General features: G+C 44.0%; 2 protein-coding genes across 2 annotated transcripts; one reads left to right on the top strand and one right to left on the bottom strand.

Annotated features, from left to right (window-relative positions):
- Window positions 1–184: 184 nt before the first annotated feature.
- LOC142940923 (ataxin-2-like protein) lies at window positions 185–3,269 on the bottom strand. The gene is made up of 9 exons (XM_076083125.1): window positions 3,264–3,269; window positions 2,961–3,095; window positions 2,036–2,099; window positions 1,657–1,835; window positions 1,387–1,525; window positions 1,088–1,197; window positions 693–872; window positions 532–591; window positions 185–331 (listed from the first exon to the last, which is right to left on the bottom strand). The coding sequence occupies exons 1-9, from the start codon at window positions 3,267–3,269 to the stop codon at window positions 185–187; spliced, it is 1,020 nt and encodes a 339-aa protein (XP_075939240.1).
- A 2,004-nt stretch (window positions 3,270–5,273) lies between these two features.
- LOC142940921 (serine/threonine-protein kinase pim-1-like) lies at window positions 5,274–8,620 on the top strand. Its single transcript, XM_076083124.1, has 10 exons — window positions 5,274–5,411; window positions 6,309–6,466; window positions 6,675–6,875; window positions 6,993–7,157; window positions 7,303–7,397; window positions 7,478–7,522; window positions 7,632–7,829; window positions 7,923–8,103; window positions 8,215–8,379; window positions 8,495–8,620. The coding sequence occupies exons 2-10, from the start codon at window positions 6,403–6,405 to the stop codon at window positions 8,584–8,586; spliced, it is 1,206 nt and encodes a 401-aa protein (XP_075939239.1). The 5' UTR covers window positions 5,274–5,411; window positions 6,309–6,402; the 3' UTR covers window positions 8,587–8,620.
- The last annotated feature ends 7,435 nt before the right edge of the window (window positions 8,621–16,055 follow it).

Genomic DNA, 16,055 nt, shown 5'->3' with positions numbered 1-16,055 from the left:
CAGCAAGGTGCCTCATGTCTCTGAAATGGGAAGAAGTTGGAGAGAAGAGGAGGATGGCAGCAGGGGTCGGCCATCATTGGCATTAAAAAGGTCCTCGGCGACACCGAGGTTTGTTACTGATGAATGTTGCAGCAGAAGAACACGCTGCTGCGAGACTTTCTGTACGATCCTTTCAGTTTGTTTTTCATGAGTCGCGTTCAGTTTGGGCCAGCAGGCGGCGGGGATGTTGGGGGCTCATTCCTAAGAAGAGTTTGGGAGGTGGGGAGGAGGGTAGATGGGGTTTAGTTTCCTTGCTGATGGAAGGGAGCAGGGTGTGCTTGTACCTGCATTGCTGTGAGGGAAACAGAAAACACTATAAATGCTACACTTCAAGCCACAGACAGCATCAAGGGACGGCTTTTGCTTTCACGTCTCGTACCTTGTGGATGTCCTATGTAAAAGTGTTGGTGTGCTCCTTGCTGTGGTCCATGCTGGGGATGCTGGGGCACTGAGCCGGGGCCCTGCTGAGGAGGCGGCTGCAACATCACTAACTGGGGCTGACCGTGGCCCCCCCGAGTGGTGGGGACCCGACATGGCTCCCTGTACATGGGCCTGGAGGAGAGGGGGGGCAGCAGATTGACAAACCAAGTTTAAGATACAACTTTCTTTTCATTTCACACATGCTCTCATTTGCAGTGATGGCTGTATCATACCTGTGCTATCTGTCCAAGGGGGTACGCTTGTGGGATACCCTGGTGGCTGTGGATGCTGTAGCCTTGAATGGGGTAAGAGGCTTGTGGAGACGTGTGGCCCGGCGGCATGTTGGGTGGGGTGGGTGCTGACAGGGGACCTGAGTGGTACAAGGACTGGGGCTGAGGGCCTGACTGGGCATTCTGAAAGGAGAGATCCCAAAGTCAAGAGATAATTGAGTAATCTCAATAACCGGGACCCACCACCTCCCCAAATGATTTCATGTGACGAGTATAATTTTGGCCCAGGCTTGTCCGCCTGTTACAATGCAATTCATCTAGAAATCTAGACTCTGAATTGGGACGCATCATAAGTGTTTCGGTATATTTGGGGAATTCCATGCAGTCCTGTATCTCACCTGTCCAGGGCTCGGTGCAGCGTGCTGGGGAGGGGGCTGGTTGCCTGTCGGGGTGATGGAGGGCTGGGGCTGATGAACTGCACCCGAGTGGTGGGCAAAGGACTGTTGAGCTGCACAAAAAAAGAAGAAAATTATGCTTTATACTGTTGTTTTACTATCAATAGAATGCAAGACTCTTAATAGAAGTACAGACATGACTCATCGTGATAAAGTATTTAGCAGTACAACCTTAAATTCAGAATATTGGAGCGCTCTCTACATTAGAGTGCATAGAGATATTTTGTTTTGGGTCCACTCACCGTAGATGCCCTGTGGTCCCTGAGATCCGTCTCCCTGTGTAGAGAACTGGGGGCCTCCTGGGGGTCCCATGGCTTGTGGGTGGGGACCCCCACCTTGACCTATCATCCTAGCTCCACCTTGCAGCATGGAGTACATCGGCTGAAGAGGGAGAAGAAGAGCTTAAAGTGACTTGAAAAACAGTTGTTTATTTTAATGCTACTGCAAACACTCTGCTTCACATGGATTTAAACCCTGAATTAAATAAAGGGGTCAGAGGGCAGACTTCCTACCTGTCCAGGGTAGGGTGTCATGGCCTGGATGACCTGCTGCTGGCTGTACTGCTGAGGGTTGTACTGGAGGTAGGACTGAGGGTAGGGGGACGCTACCAGCGGGGCCCCAGCTGCTGACGCAGCTTGCATCATGGGCGGTGCTGAAGAACCGTGGTCAGAACGCTGCGCCACTACTTGGCCTGGAGGACGCAAAGCATCATCAAGACGACAGAAACGTGAAGGATAAACATTACAGCTTCTTACACTTTGTTCAGCAAATGTCACTGCACTGTTGTACCACAGGTTATAGATATCTGGCTTTGACAAGAGCCGACAGGACATTCATCTTAGAAAGCAGTTTGTGAAAATGTAAATTAAGAATTAAAAACGCTGCTTTTACCTTTGGTCCTGGGGTATTTTCCCTGGCTGACTGTAGACATGGTGTACTGGTACATTGGTGGGGGCTGAAATACAGAAATGATTCAATTCAGTTCAGTTTTAATTTGTATAGCCCAATATGACAATACATACAAAGCCCTCTGTCCTCAGACCCTTGCATTGGATAAGGAACAACTTCCCCCAAAAAGCTATTTAACTAGTAAGAAAAGGAAGCTACCTAAAACCTCATTTATAGGAGCAGGCAGCTGGTCAAAATAGGACAAAAGCGCTTCACAAGCACCAAGATGGGAGGGTGGATTAATGGCTAATTTAATATTTGACTACTGGGCATCAAATACTGAGTTGGCAATATAAGGATGAGTTGGACCGGTGTGAATTGGAAAGCTTTGGCTTGCTCTCCTAAACTATTTGCTAGCTCAGTGGTTTTGTCAACCCTGAAGACATCCGCAACACTTCAAGCTGTTTAACTTCAGTCTATTTGACCGGTTATGCAACAACCATCTAATTCTAACATCTAAACTCGACTCTGCCGACACGCTTTGGAATATCAAAAGGTATCGTATCATTCAGAGGCTTGCTTTAGGAAGACACAGTTGCCAGGCTGGAAAGTCTGAAGGCAACTTTTTCTGCCATCTCCAGGTTTGCACAACATTCCTTCACTTGCCCACTGAGGACGTGTCACATATTTTAGAGATAAACTATATAAATACATCCGTAGATTCTACATTTTTATATTATTTTTGACTTTTTATAGACAAAGTAATCAGCATAATCAAAATGAATCGATGACGGAAATAAATGTTTTTTGTAGCTCAAACTAAATTATCAGGAATTTTAATTATACTGTTGCGCTACAGATTTGTTGAGTTTCCATGTCTTAAAACAACACAAGCATTAAATATGTAACCGTTGATTTGCTCACGTACCTGCACAGAGTGGATCTGTGACACATAGGAGAGGTAGGGGGTGTTGTACAGTGGACCCTGTCCGCCGGGGTGCTGAAGGACCACTGGGCTTGGAGGAGTTGGCCGAGGACGGGTGGGCGCAGTGTTGGGCTTCGTCTGTACGACAACAGAACCAGAGGTAAATTAAATCTGCACGTCACTCAGCCAATCACAGGGGACTCAACATTTCATTAGAGACGCACCAATTCAGATTATTTAAAAGTCTGACCTGACGATTCCTTTGGACAATAATTGACAGTAAGGGTCCAGACTAACTTTTTTTACCACCATTCTGAAAACTTATTACAACCCTTCCGAAGTGTGAACTGTCAACAATTCTGTTATCCTTTTAGTTTGTTATCTGTCGTGGTTACTTGTATTAAAAAAACACAATTAAAATGATGTGTGTGTGTGTGTGTGTGTGTGTGTGTGTGTGTTTGTGTGTGAGAGAGTGTGAATGTGTCGACATAAAAATAAAATAAATTAGAGACATGAGACTGATCGGCCGATCAGCTGAAAACCGTAAGCGGTGCATCTCTATCATTTATTATTCGATATAGGAACACTTCCTAAATATGTATCCATAAGTGAGACAACAGCAAAGTGCCAATAAGTCTTTGAGTCTAAAATATGAGCTGCAGTAAGTATTTATCATTATTTACATATACATCCTTAATAGTTCAGTTCACCAAAATAACAAAACCAACAACATATTTTCTCACTTTCCTTTTGTGTTATCGCTCCATGCAGATAGTTTTGGTTTCATCTGTGCAGATGTTGTGTCTCTAAACCGTGCTCAGTCTTCTATTTCGGTGTGTTTGGGGCGACTCCATTTTGGATCCGGTCAAACTATCCTCTGGTGTATTCAGAGTGGCCAGACTGTCAGGTTTGAACAGGTTTTTCACTTGTGTGTTTCATTTTCCCCGGCTGTGACAGCGCTGCCAGTATTGTTTTCACCATGTGAGTCTGTGTTTGTCTTCATGGCTAAATGTGGTCCTGGAGACATCTAGCAGGAACTAAAGCTGGTTCTGAGTGCTTTGTCATGTGTTTCATCATCTCTGTGTGTTTTGTCATTCATCTCTGTTATAGTGTCAAAAAGTCATCCTGAGGACAACACACACACACACACACATCAGAGACATGGGTCTCTTCCTCCATTCAGCGCCCATCCTCTACCCTAATCATTTACAAACAGTTCCTAAATGTTAAAAATGGTCGAGGGATTCAATTTACAACAATATTTAACTGAGAAAATATAGGCGGGGATCGGCTCACGTAAAAGGCGTCATGGGTAGGGCGAAGCCAGAGGACACTGGTGGAGGCAGTAGTCCTGACGTGCAAATTGGTCGTCCGATCTGGGTATAGGGGCGAAAGACTAATCGAACCAGCAGCTGGTTCCCTCCCAAGTTTCCTTCAGGATAGCTAGTGTCTCGCAGGTTTTTTTCTCACTGCATTCACGTGAATATGGTTCACTACTTGAGTTAATGTACTTGAAGTGAATATGAACTGTGAAGTATTCAGAAAAGTAAAAGTAACGGTACAGAACTATTATGATCAAAATATACTTAAAATACTAAAAGTAATAGTCTTCATTGTGCAGAATGGCCCATTTCAAAATAATGTCAAATTAAATGACTATATTATAAATGCTGATTCATATGTAATTACATTTGATCTTGAAGACAAACGCATTTTCCACCAGGACATAAAACTGCAAAACATCTTGATCGAGACCAGCTCGGACATCCCGCGAGTTCGCCTCATCGACTTTGGTCTGAGCTGCTTCGTTAAGAAAAGAGCCTCTTACCGCGTCTTCTTCGGTAAGACGTCTGGCTTTACTCCTGCTCTTCACTAACTTACCCATCTGTGACTTTACATTGAAACAAAGATCCTCATCCTCACTGTCTTTTTATTATGTCTGTATATTCTAGGTACTGACATCCCCCCAGAGTGGTACGATCGTGGGTTTTACAGATCCGGACCCACCACAGTGTTTCAGATTGGAGTGGTCCTCTTTGAGACGCTCCACAGTGATACATTTGATACCATCGGGTTCTTTGCAAACGAGCTGAGAATCAGCAACGAGCTCTCCGAAAGTAAGAAAAACATACATAAACATGTCGGCAGACACAAATCTGTTAATTTTAGTTCACACTGTGATGGATCACCGGAGCCGTCGCCCTCACCTTTCTTCTCCTTCATTTCTTGGTGAAAGAGATGTCCAAGAAACGGAAAAGTGAAGAACTTGGAGCCGACTTGCCCACATCCCAGATGAAGAAGGAAGGGGTTGCCTTTGGAGGTCCCCTGTCTCCCGAGTTATTCGACAAACGTCTGCCTTCCAACTCTCCGTTACGTAAAGGGGCCGATCTGCCCAGGAGTCTGTGTGTGACTGAACCCAAACAGCCAATCCTTCGAAAAGCAGGTTTGCTGCAGGTGAGACTTAAGTGGAGAATGATGACTCAAATAGTTTGACCTGACACGTATACTTGTTATTCATCCTATAATTCTATTTAAAATGGAATCTTTGTTTTTTTGCAGGACAAGAAAGGGCGTTTAAGTTAAAGTAATAGTCTTCATTGTGCAGAATGGCCCATTTCAAAATAATGTCAAATTAAATTACTATATTATAAATGCTGATTCATATGTTCATCAATTTAATGTTGAAGCTAATTTCAACTACTACCTATACTAATACATAATAATGTATTCATTATCAGAATCTTCAAAGTGAAGACATCTTCAAAATAAATGTGGTGAAGTAAAAAGTACAATATCTCCCTCTGAGATCTAGTGGAGTAGAAGTATAAAGTAGCAGAAAATGAAACGTATAGCAGCCTATAAGTAGCCTACCTCAAAACTGAACAGTAACTTTACATGAAGACAAGTCAGCAGTGGCAGCAGGACATGAAGACATTTAATACTTCATTCAAAAAGTACTTTTTTGTTGTTATCACATTGCCACGTATTTACACGATGTAGTATTTATTCATTCTTTAAAGTCTTTGACTTTAAGATCAAGATGAACAGTTCATAGAAACAACCTGAGGACATTTTAATAGTTTGTAGGAAAGTCAGCCAGATGAGAAAGAGTCAATATCAAGTATTGTATGCTTGTACACATAGTATTTTATGCATTGTATGAATATATTCAGTGGATAACCTCCATCTATACAAATATACTGGACACACACACATACACTATTTACTATAAACACTAATTTGCATAATTCTGGAACACTTGATTGTTCTGTTACAGACATGACCTCATGATAGAACATTTCATCATGTTCTATGTTCCGCTCACCATGTTCTATGTTCCGCTCATCACAGCTTTATAAGAAGACACTCGGTGGCAAGTTCACTCAGTGAAGCATTGGATCAGTACTCACACAGTTCTCCTGTTCGAAACTTCTTCAATATCTTAATGGACAAAGACTCTGCAAAGAAGACAATGAATTGCGGTTCTCCGGCCCTTAAAAGAGATCAAGGTAAGTGAGAAATCCAGGCATAAATCTAGGGAGGGAGGAGAAGGCACTAATCTAGAGTTAGTACCTCGAGATAGACCTGATTCCTGCTGTTGAGACCTTTTTCTTACTGTGATCTGAGTCTGTGAAATGATGAAAGATGACAGTTTCATACAGTTAGTGACATTAGCTCACAACAAACTGATGTTCCACTTATTTTTCTCATTTGTAGATCTCAATACCAGCACATCTGAACAAAGTTCAGCATCTGGAAACCCTAACCGGACTATCAGGCCCCCCAACGCCACCTTTCGTTTTAACCCGTCAAGGAATGCTAAAAGTGACGACCGAACCTCCTCTGACGAATGTGGCCTGACAGAAGTGACGGAGAAAGTCAGAGAAGATGTAGAGGCGTCCACCTTAGAAGACTCTGGTAAGCTGATCATGTGAAACTGCTGTTGGAAATGTATCCCATCATCAGTTTTTGTCCACGTTAGTGTTGTGATTGTCAACAAACTGATGTTCCTCTGTTTGTTTTCCTCATCTGTAGAAAGCTGCAACACATCTGTGGAAGATGTGAGCAAGAGAGGCAATAAGAGGAAGGCCGTCGCCGGTGCTGAAGGTCCAGAGAAGAGCAGGCTGGACCTGAAGGAGGCCTCTGGACCTACAGAGACTGAACACACCCAACGGGGTTTGTCGGTACATGGCACAACAGGTCAGTAGTTTGGCTTTATTATGTTCAGTGTAAAATCATAATTTATATTAGATATAACAAACGTAGGAGGGATTCATATTTAGGTAACATATAGTTGCTGTTACTCACAAATGTAATAAAACTGAATATTTGTTTTTCTGTTTAGCTGAATTTGAGGCCAAATACCAGCAGCAGGATCTGCTCGGCGAAGGAGGATGTGGATCTGTGTTTGCTGGCTACCGCAAAGCAGATAATCTACCTGTAAGTGTTACACACACACACACACACACACACACACTATGGTCAGGAAGTGCTAACCAAGTCTTGTTTGTACCTCGTAGGTTGCCATCAAACACGTTCCTAATGACAACATTCTCTGCCAACGCGTGAGTGAGCAACACCTGCTGCTGTTGAAATGTGCTGCGCTCTCTTTCTGAATGTATTACGGATGAATCGTGTTTCTCTCTCATACTCAACTCTGTTGTGATGTTTCAGAAAGGGATCTCCGCGGAGGTCACCGTCATGTCAAAACTGGCGGCCAAATCAGAGGGGACATCGGCACCCGTATCCCTGCTGGACCACTACAAACTGGACCAGGAGCTGATCCTGGTGCTGGAGAGACCAATCCCTGCCAAAGACCTTCTCGACCACATCAACGCTAACGGAGGCCCCTTAGACGAAGAGGAAGCCAAGGTAAGCTGCTGTAGTTGGCTCCGAGTCACAGCCATGAGAACATGTCAGAACATCCTCCTCTCTGATCATCATCTCTCTCTTTTTGTCTGTCAGGTGATTCTGAAACAGCTCATCGATGCAGCAATTGATCTTGAAGACAAACACGTCTTCCACCGGGACATAAAACCGGAAAACATATTGATCGAGACCAGCTCGGACATCCCGCGAGTTCGCCTCATTGACTTTGGTCTGAGCTGCTTAGCGAAGAAAACATCCACTTACCGCGTCTTCTTCGGTAAGACGTCTGGCTTTACTCCTGCTCTTCACTAACTTACCCATCTGTGACTTTACATTGAAACAAAGCTCCTCATCCTCACTGTCTTTTTATTATGTCTGTATATTCTAGGTACTCACATCCCCCCAGAGTATCACGATCGTGGGTTTTACAGTGCCGGACCCACCACAGTGTTTCAGATGGGAGTGGTCCTCTTTGAGATGCTCCACACTGATATATTTGTTATGAACAGGTTCTTTCGAAACAATCAGAGAATCAGCAACAAGCTCTCCGAAAGTAAGAAAAACATACAGAAACATGTCGGCAGACACAAATCTGTTCATTTTAGTTCACACTGTGATGGATCACCGGAGCCGTCGCCCTCACCTTTCTTCTCCTTCTTTCTCTCCAGATTGCCAGGATTTCTTTCGGACAAGTTTGAACAGAGACCCTAATCGGCGTTCTACCCTGAAACAGCTCAGGAGTCATCCATGGCTCTGTTAACCCCACACACACACACACACACAAGTTGTGTGCGTGTGGTGTGGTGTGTGTGTTGTGTGACACAACACACACACCACACACACAAGTTGTGTGCGTGTGGTGTGGTGTGTGTGTTGTGTGACACAACACACACACCACACACACAAGTTGTGTGCGTGTGGTGTGGTGTGTGTGTTGTGTGACACAACACACACACCACACACACAAGTTGTGTGCGTGTGGTGTGGTGTGTGTTGTGTGACACAACACACACCACACACACAAGTTGTGTGCGTGTGGTGTGGTGTGTGTGTTGTGTGACACAACACACACACCACACACACAAGTTGTGTGTGGTGTGCGTGTGGTGCGGTGTGTGGTGTGCGTGTGGTGCGGTGTGTGTTGTGTGACACAACACACACCACACACACAAGTTGTGTGCGTGTGGTGCGGTGTGTGTTGTGTGACACAACACACACACCACACACACAAGTTGTGTGCGTGTGGTGCGGTGTGTGGTGTGCGTGTGGTGCGGTGTGTGGTGTGCGTGTGGTGCGGTGTGTGCGTGTGGTGCGGTGTGTGGTGTGACACAACACAGAGCCTTCAGTTATCAAGCACCTCTTTTGTGGAACCAGCTTCCCGTTTCAGTCCGGGGGGCAGACACACTCACCACATTTAAGAGTAGGCTTAAGACTTTCCTTTGTGAGAGTGCTTATAGTTAGGGCTGGCTCTGGTTTGCCTTGGACCGGCCCTTAGACAAACTGGTATAGGCAAAAACTACAGGGGGACTTCCTTAGGATACACTGAGCACCTCTCTCCTCTTCTTCATCTCTGTCTGTATGAATTGATTATGCTCATTACTAACTTTACTTCTTCCCCGGAGTATTTGTGCTTTCTCTCCTCACAGGTTTCCATGGAGCATGGTTTCATCTGGACCCTGGTCCTATTACTCACATTACTATTTCATATTACCGATACCATTAATGCACATTATTGACCTGCTTCTTCACCAGAGTGTCTGTACTTTCTCGCCTCACAGGTTCCTGTGTATCCGGGTTATACCTGGACCAGGTCTTGCCTCCTGTCGTGGTTCTGTTATACATTGAATGTGTTGTAATTCAGTTATCCTGTTCTACACTTGACATCATTGCACTTCTGTCCATCCTGGGAGAGGGATCCCTCCTCTGTTGCTCTCCCACAGGTCTCTCCCTCTTTTCTCCCCGTGAAAGGGTTTTTTTGGGGGAGTTTTTCCTGTTCCGATGTGAGGGTCCCGGGACAAGAGGATGTCAAATGTGTACAGATTGTAAAGCCCTCTGAGGCTAATTTGTAATTTGAGACAAAAATAAATAATATACAAAAATAAATTGAATTGAATTGAACACACACACACAACACACCACACCACACCACACCACACACACACACACACACAATATGGAAAATATGGAATCACCCAGTAATATGTGTAAAATATGATATCTGCAGTAAATATATGCTTTTCCTGCACGTCCTCTCCGCCTGTCTGCACGTCTCAGCTGGCTGGGACGCTGGAGAATCTGCCCCAAAGAGGCGGATCTATGAAGCAGTTTAGCCAATGATACTTTAATGCTGATTAAAGATATAAATGAGTGACATACAATTTAGCCAATCAGCGTCCTCCAATAGATTCCGAAGCTGCACGTTCTCGTCAGGAGAAGTCTCTACAGGCACTATTTTAACGACATGACAATGGCGAGCGAGAGCACTTCCCCCTAAGTGACAAGTGTAAGCGTCAGCAGGTGCAGAATTTACATGAAGAGATCGAATGCATGCCCACATAGCCCTCTCCCCACACACACACATACATACACAAGCAATCATACATCGAGACTGACGAAGTGCATGCTGACACACTTGCACATCCTGCACTCTCACATGCCCCCCCCCCCCCGCCCTCCCTCCCCCCCTCCCTGATGATTAGAAAGTGGGTCAAGGACAACTTTCTACGAGGGCAATGACAAAAAATGAAATCTGCCATGAGAGACTGACTCTGGCTGCAGCACAGAAGAAGTGCCCAGAGTACGTATGATGTATAATCCGAGGAGGCAAAGATGTGATAATAAATAGCCAGGGGCTGGATGATTGGGAGGAAACTTCTAGAGCAGACAATGAGTTCTGTCCGTGATGCACTTAGAAACGTACTCAATGAGGCTTGATGAATCGAACATGCTGCCCCATCTAATGAACTCTTCAGAGTTAATCGAGTGTGTCCGTTATAATTTGGTTGATAAATAACATCACTGATATTATATTGGTAATCAGTTCACTGCTCCCATCGGTTGCAGTAAACAACAGTACTTTTGAAAGTAGTTCCATGTTTAGTGTTTGTGTATTTCTTAGTGCTGCCACAAATACTTTTTTTCCCTGAAGATTCTCTGCAGCACAACAAATCAGTTCACGTGAAGCAAAACCTGGACCTCGAAGGAGGAATATTCACACGATTCTCTCTCTCTCTCTCTCTCTCTCTCTCTCCAGCAAACTACATCTACATTTTGCACAGAAAAGCAGCAAAGTAAATACTCCTCCTTGATATTCTCATCTCTCTGAGTGATTGTGATTCAGACCGTCAAGCAGCACATCCTCCCGTCTCCAACGCATCATCTCGCACTGCAACACTCTCAGCAGCTCTGATGACATTGCACCGGAGAGCTCGGCTGGCAATAGAGCCGGGCCCTGTTCACTCCACCCGTCCTCTAATAATACTCGTCCCCAGAGGCAAGGCAAGTTTATTTGTATAGCACATTTCAACAAGGTAATTCAAAGTGCTTCACATAAAACCATTAAAAGCATCAAAACATAAGGCAAAAGAAAAGGAGATTTAAAAACAATTAAGAACATTCATTAAAACATTACAAAACAGTGTAAGAAATAAAATACAGTAGTAAAATGCAGAAATGCAGGAAATTGATTAATATATGAATTGAATGTGGTTCAATTAAAGGCAGCAAACAGAAAAGTCTTCAATCTTGATTTAAAGGAGCTGAGGGTCTCAGCAGACCTGCAGCTTTCTGGGACTTTGTTCCAGATATGTGGAGCAGAAACACTGAACGCTGCTTCTCCATGTTTAGTTCTGACTCTGGGAACAGAAAGTAGACCGGTCCCAGACGACCTAAGGGGTCGGGATGGTTCATAAGGTAGCAGCAGATCAGAGATGTATTTTGGCCCTAAACCATTCAGTGCTTTGTAAACCAGCAGCAGGATTTTAAAGTAAATTCTTTGTTTGACAGGAAGCCAGTGCAAAGACCTCAGAACTGGAGTGATGTGATCCACCCTCCTGGTCTTAGTGAGGACTCGAGCTGCAGCGTTCTGAATCAGCTGCAGCTTTCTGACAGACTTTTTACAGAGACCTGTAAACACACCGTTACAGTAGTCCAGTCTGCTGAAGATAAATGCATGGACAAGTTTATCCAAATCCTGTTGAGACATAAGTCCTCTAATCCTTGATATACTTTAGAATTGAAGCCATCTACAAGCTCATTGACTGAGATGCAAGAGAGGGCTGGTGTGGAGGAGAACTTCTGAATAAATAGTTCACTGGTGTTTTCAGAGATGTAACGCTTCGTCACAACCTTGGTTTGGACATTTGTGCGCAAGGAGACTGCACTCTCAAAGAAAACACAGAAATGATCAGAGAGTGCAACATCAGTCACAGCGACCTTGGAAATGTTTACACCTTTGGTGATGATTAGGTCCAGAGTGTGCCCCCTGTTGTGTGTGGATCCTGTCACATGCTGAGTCAGATCATAGTTATCAAGGACACCACATAGTTCTATAGACCCTCTGTCCTGGGGATTATCAACATGGATATTAAAATCGCCAACAATAACAACACAGTCAAAATCAATACAGATTATAGACAGCAGTTCAGTAAACTCATCAAAGAAGGTTGCACAGTATTTAGGCGGTCTGTAAATGTTTAGGAATAAAGCTTGAGTGGAATTCAGAGCCACATATTCAAAAGAACTAAAATGACCAAAGGACATCTGCTTGCATTGAAGAGAATCATTAAATAAAATATAGCAACTCCACCTCCTTTCTTATGCGCTCTTGTTTCACTCATGAAACTGAAGCTGTGAGGTGTTGATTCAATAAGAACAGCTGCACTGTTATCTTGATTTAACCATGTTTCAGTTAAAAACAAAATGTCCAGTTTGTGCCGAACAATAAAATCATTGATTAAAAATGTTTTTCCTGACAGAGACCTGACATTTAATAAAGCTAAGTTTAACTGTGACAGCCGTAAGGTTACAAAGTTGATGGACACAGTCCCAGTATCAGCTTTGTCTAGCTAGCATCTCACCAAGTTAGCCTGAGTGAAGACCCTGCTAACTGTGAATTATGTCAGATGTAAAAACTAAATCTCAATGGACACAATGCCAATGTCGATCTAGTCTCTCACCAAGTTTGCCTGAGCAGCAGCACTCTGCTCACTGTGATAGCCGTAATGTTACAACATCAGTGGACCTAATGCTAATGTCGATCTAGTCGAACTTGCATCTCATCAAGTTAGCCTGAGCAGGACACTCTGCTCACTGTGAAGGGCGGGCCGACAGCGTATATTCTACGCTCTCGTTAGCACGCCACCCGATTAGCTAGAGCGGAAGCGCTCTGCCAACCGTGGAAAACGAACAACGGTTATAGAAAACAATGTTAATCGATCTCACCGATTGCTGTCTTCACGACTTAGGTGGCCCTTATCAGACTGGTGACGACCGATGATAGGGGCGTCCACCGGTCCGGGGCTCGATGTCCGAACGGCGAACACACCGCTCCCTCCGAAGAGGGACAGCTTGTCGCAGCCCTTGGAGGGCGAGAAATCCGCAACTCCGACCGGTGGTCACAAGGCTACAGCGACAAGCTCTAATATGTCTTGATCGTAGACACATCTTTGTTTATGCTACCATGGTAGCTAACCTGCGTAGCGAGAAGATGAAAAAGGACTGAATTCAGGATGACACCGGAACTTATAGACGACGGGGGTCATCCGAGGTCACAGGTGACTTTGTTGGTATAAATATTCGACCTGCGCACGCGCGAGACGGAAGATATCCAGTGTGAAGCACTGCCTCTGGCGGTCAGTAAGGATGAAATAGAACCTCATTGTCAATAACGTTTCGAAGGAAAGTATTTTCTCCCGGATGTCGTTTATTTTTGATGTATCACAAATACGTTTAATATAAGTCTGCGTAGAGAGGAGGTGGAGGCGGATGGATGAGTCAAACATGGGACTTTTCACCCAGGAGACCACTTGTCTGTGTTTTACTTTTACTAAACTTAACCAAGAAGTTTTGTTACCTGAACCTAAACGTAACTAAGAATACCGTTTTTAAAACTGCAAAAGCGCAACGTTGATACATAATGTTGACATATTTTTGGTTCAGAAACGTCAAGATTCAACGTATCCGTGGGTTGCAGAAACGTACAATTCCAATATTTCAGTCTGGCGGCTGGGTTGCACTAGTGCGCCACATTTGTATCATTCCGCCGATGAAAATAGTCCCCAACAAATGCACCATTTCCTCCTGTTTGAGTAATGTTTGCTAAAAACTACAGTGACCAGCTGCTGCAGGAAGTTAAAGTCTTTTTTACTCACTAAATATGAGTCCAGACAAGAAAGTCAAGGAAGTTGTAGATGGGTGTCGCAGAGGAAAAAGCACAGGTGTAAAAAAGAAGAATTCCTTTTAAATTTAGGGTCAAAACATCTGCTGTGTAAAGATGTATTTTATTTAAGTGTCAATGATATTTGGACCTAATGTTTTTATTCAATAATGGGAAGTTTTGTTTTTGTGTTTGCATTGCGATATTTAAAGCTACTACAATGAACTTTCATTCGTGTTGATTCTGTCTCCCCCTGTGGACTAAAGTGGTAGTGTTTCTGAACCTTTAGAAAACATCTCATTTTACTGCAGCAGGGTCTGACAGTCTGACCCTCTCAGTCCTGGTTCTGGTTCTCCCGTGCCTCCCTTCCCTCCAGACGGTCCAGCCATACATCCTGGGTCTCCAGCAGCGTGGTGTCGGTGTTGGCTCCCAGAGAGGAGAAGCTCTGCTCCTGGAGGAGGAGGAGACGCTGCTGCTGCTACCGGGAGCTGAGCTCTCCTCCTCCCTCCGGAGCTCCAGATCTGGGTCTGTCCAGGTCTGTTGGCAGCTCACAGAACCAGCTCCGTCTGTGATCAGAGCCTCATTCAACATGTTGCGTCATCAGAAACTCATAATACCCGGCGTCCAAACAAACCACAGTTGTAATGCGGCTGCTGTAATGGGAAAATATGTCATAGTCTAATGTGAAGGTTTAAGGAATGTAAGTCCTAAAAGAGCAGACACCAAACTGTAGTTTCAGTAGATGACTTTAATTAGTTTAGTATCCAGGTGTCTTGTTATCTGTTATCATTGTGCACTGTTTTTGTTTACTCTTCGTAAGACAGAGACACAGAGAGGCCTTGATTAACAGAGATCCTCTGTTTGAAATACTTTTGACTTCCTTTGATGACGTGTTATCTGAAGTTGTAAAGGCGTAAACCTTTGCATGCAGATGGGATGGGTGAGGGTAAAGAATGTCTGTTCTGTCTCTGCAAATGGTCATTTTTATGTTGTCACAGTGACTTCAAAAGAAGCATCTGTTGTGAGTTTAAACTGATTAGTGTAAGGCAAACTGTGAACAAAAGGGATTTGTAAACAGGAGATAAAAGCATCTTCCTTACTGTCTTAAATGATATACTAAGGCTCGAAGGATGACCTGCCTTTTGTTGTGTTCTTTGTGTATTCTTGTTAGCTAAGCAGATAACAGGAAGCTGTCTGAGCATAAAAGTCCATGCATTCTGACTGTTAGAGAGAGCACTCTTACAGATGACTGCGATGTGTCTGTGAGACTGTTCTCTTTGCTTGCAAGCAAATAAATTGACTTTACAAACCTTGATCGTTCATCAAAACTCTGTTTTACTTTATATTGATAGAAAACCTCAACTTTCTTCTCCCGACTAGTCATAAGAAATATTCCACAACACTGCTAAAGAGGATCATGCGCTTAATCACAATCATAAGTTGTGTGTCAGCGATGACATAAGGCCTCTCTGTTACTGAGCATGTTGTTGGCTACAGAGCGACTGACTGTTGGAAGGTGGACGTTAATAAGTAATGAGCATCACACTGATACCTGCGTGTCTGGCCACACCTGGTCAGCAGCACACAGGACCTAATGAAGCGTGACGCATTCAGCGGAGGGACTTTGTTCACCGGGTTTACGGGAAAAAGTTAGAATTTTAGATAAAAAGTGATGATGAATACAGAAAAAACAAAGCAGGATCAAAACATCCACACAATTCTCTCCAATGCATCACATGTATTATGTAAGACTACCTGAGGCCTTTTGCATTGTGAAATGCATTCAGTTTGCTCACATGCAAAAAAAAAAAAAAAGAAAAGCCGATTATGCATTTCTGGCTCAACTTCACCGA

The sequence above is a fragment of the Anarhichas minor genome, unplaced genomic scaffold (genome assembly GCF_050575085.1).
Source record: "Anarhichas minor isolate MPS153535 unplaced genomic scaffold, ASM5057508v1 ptg000121l, whole genome shotgun sequence".
NCBI lineage: Eukaryota > Metazoa > Chordata > Actinopteri > Perciformes > Anarhichadidae > Anarhichas > Anarhichas minor.
Note: the sequence above shows the minus strand (reverse complement) of the source record. Positions and strands in the feature narration are given on the sequence as shown.

Excerpts from the sequence above, each read along its gene's own strand:
- LOC142940923 (XM_076083125.1), bottom strand. Across the intron at positions 1,836-2,035 it reads AAAATACCCCAGGACCAAAG|GCCAAGTAGTGGCGCAGCGT; the intron begins GTAAAAGCAGCG and ends TGCGTCCTCCAG. Across the intron at positions 332-531 it reads GGGGGCCACGGTCAGCCCCA|CAATGCAGGTACAAGCACAC; the intron begins GTTAGTGATGTT and ends TTTCCCTCACAG.
- LOC142940921 (XM_076083124.1), top strand. The coding sequence starts at position 6,403 with ATGGACAAAGACTCTGCAAAGAAGACAATGAATTGCGGTTCTCCGGCC. Across the intron at positions 7,158-7,302 it reads GTCGGTACATGGCACAACAG|CTGAATTTGAGGCCAAATAC; the intron begins GTCAGTAGTTTG and ends TTTTCTGTTTAG. Across the intron at positions 7,398-7,477 it reads GCAAAGCAGATAATCTACCT|GTTGCCATCAAACACGTTCC; the intron begins GTAAGTGTTACA and ends TGTACCTCGTAG.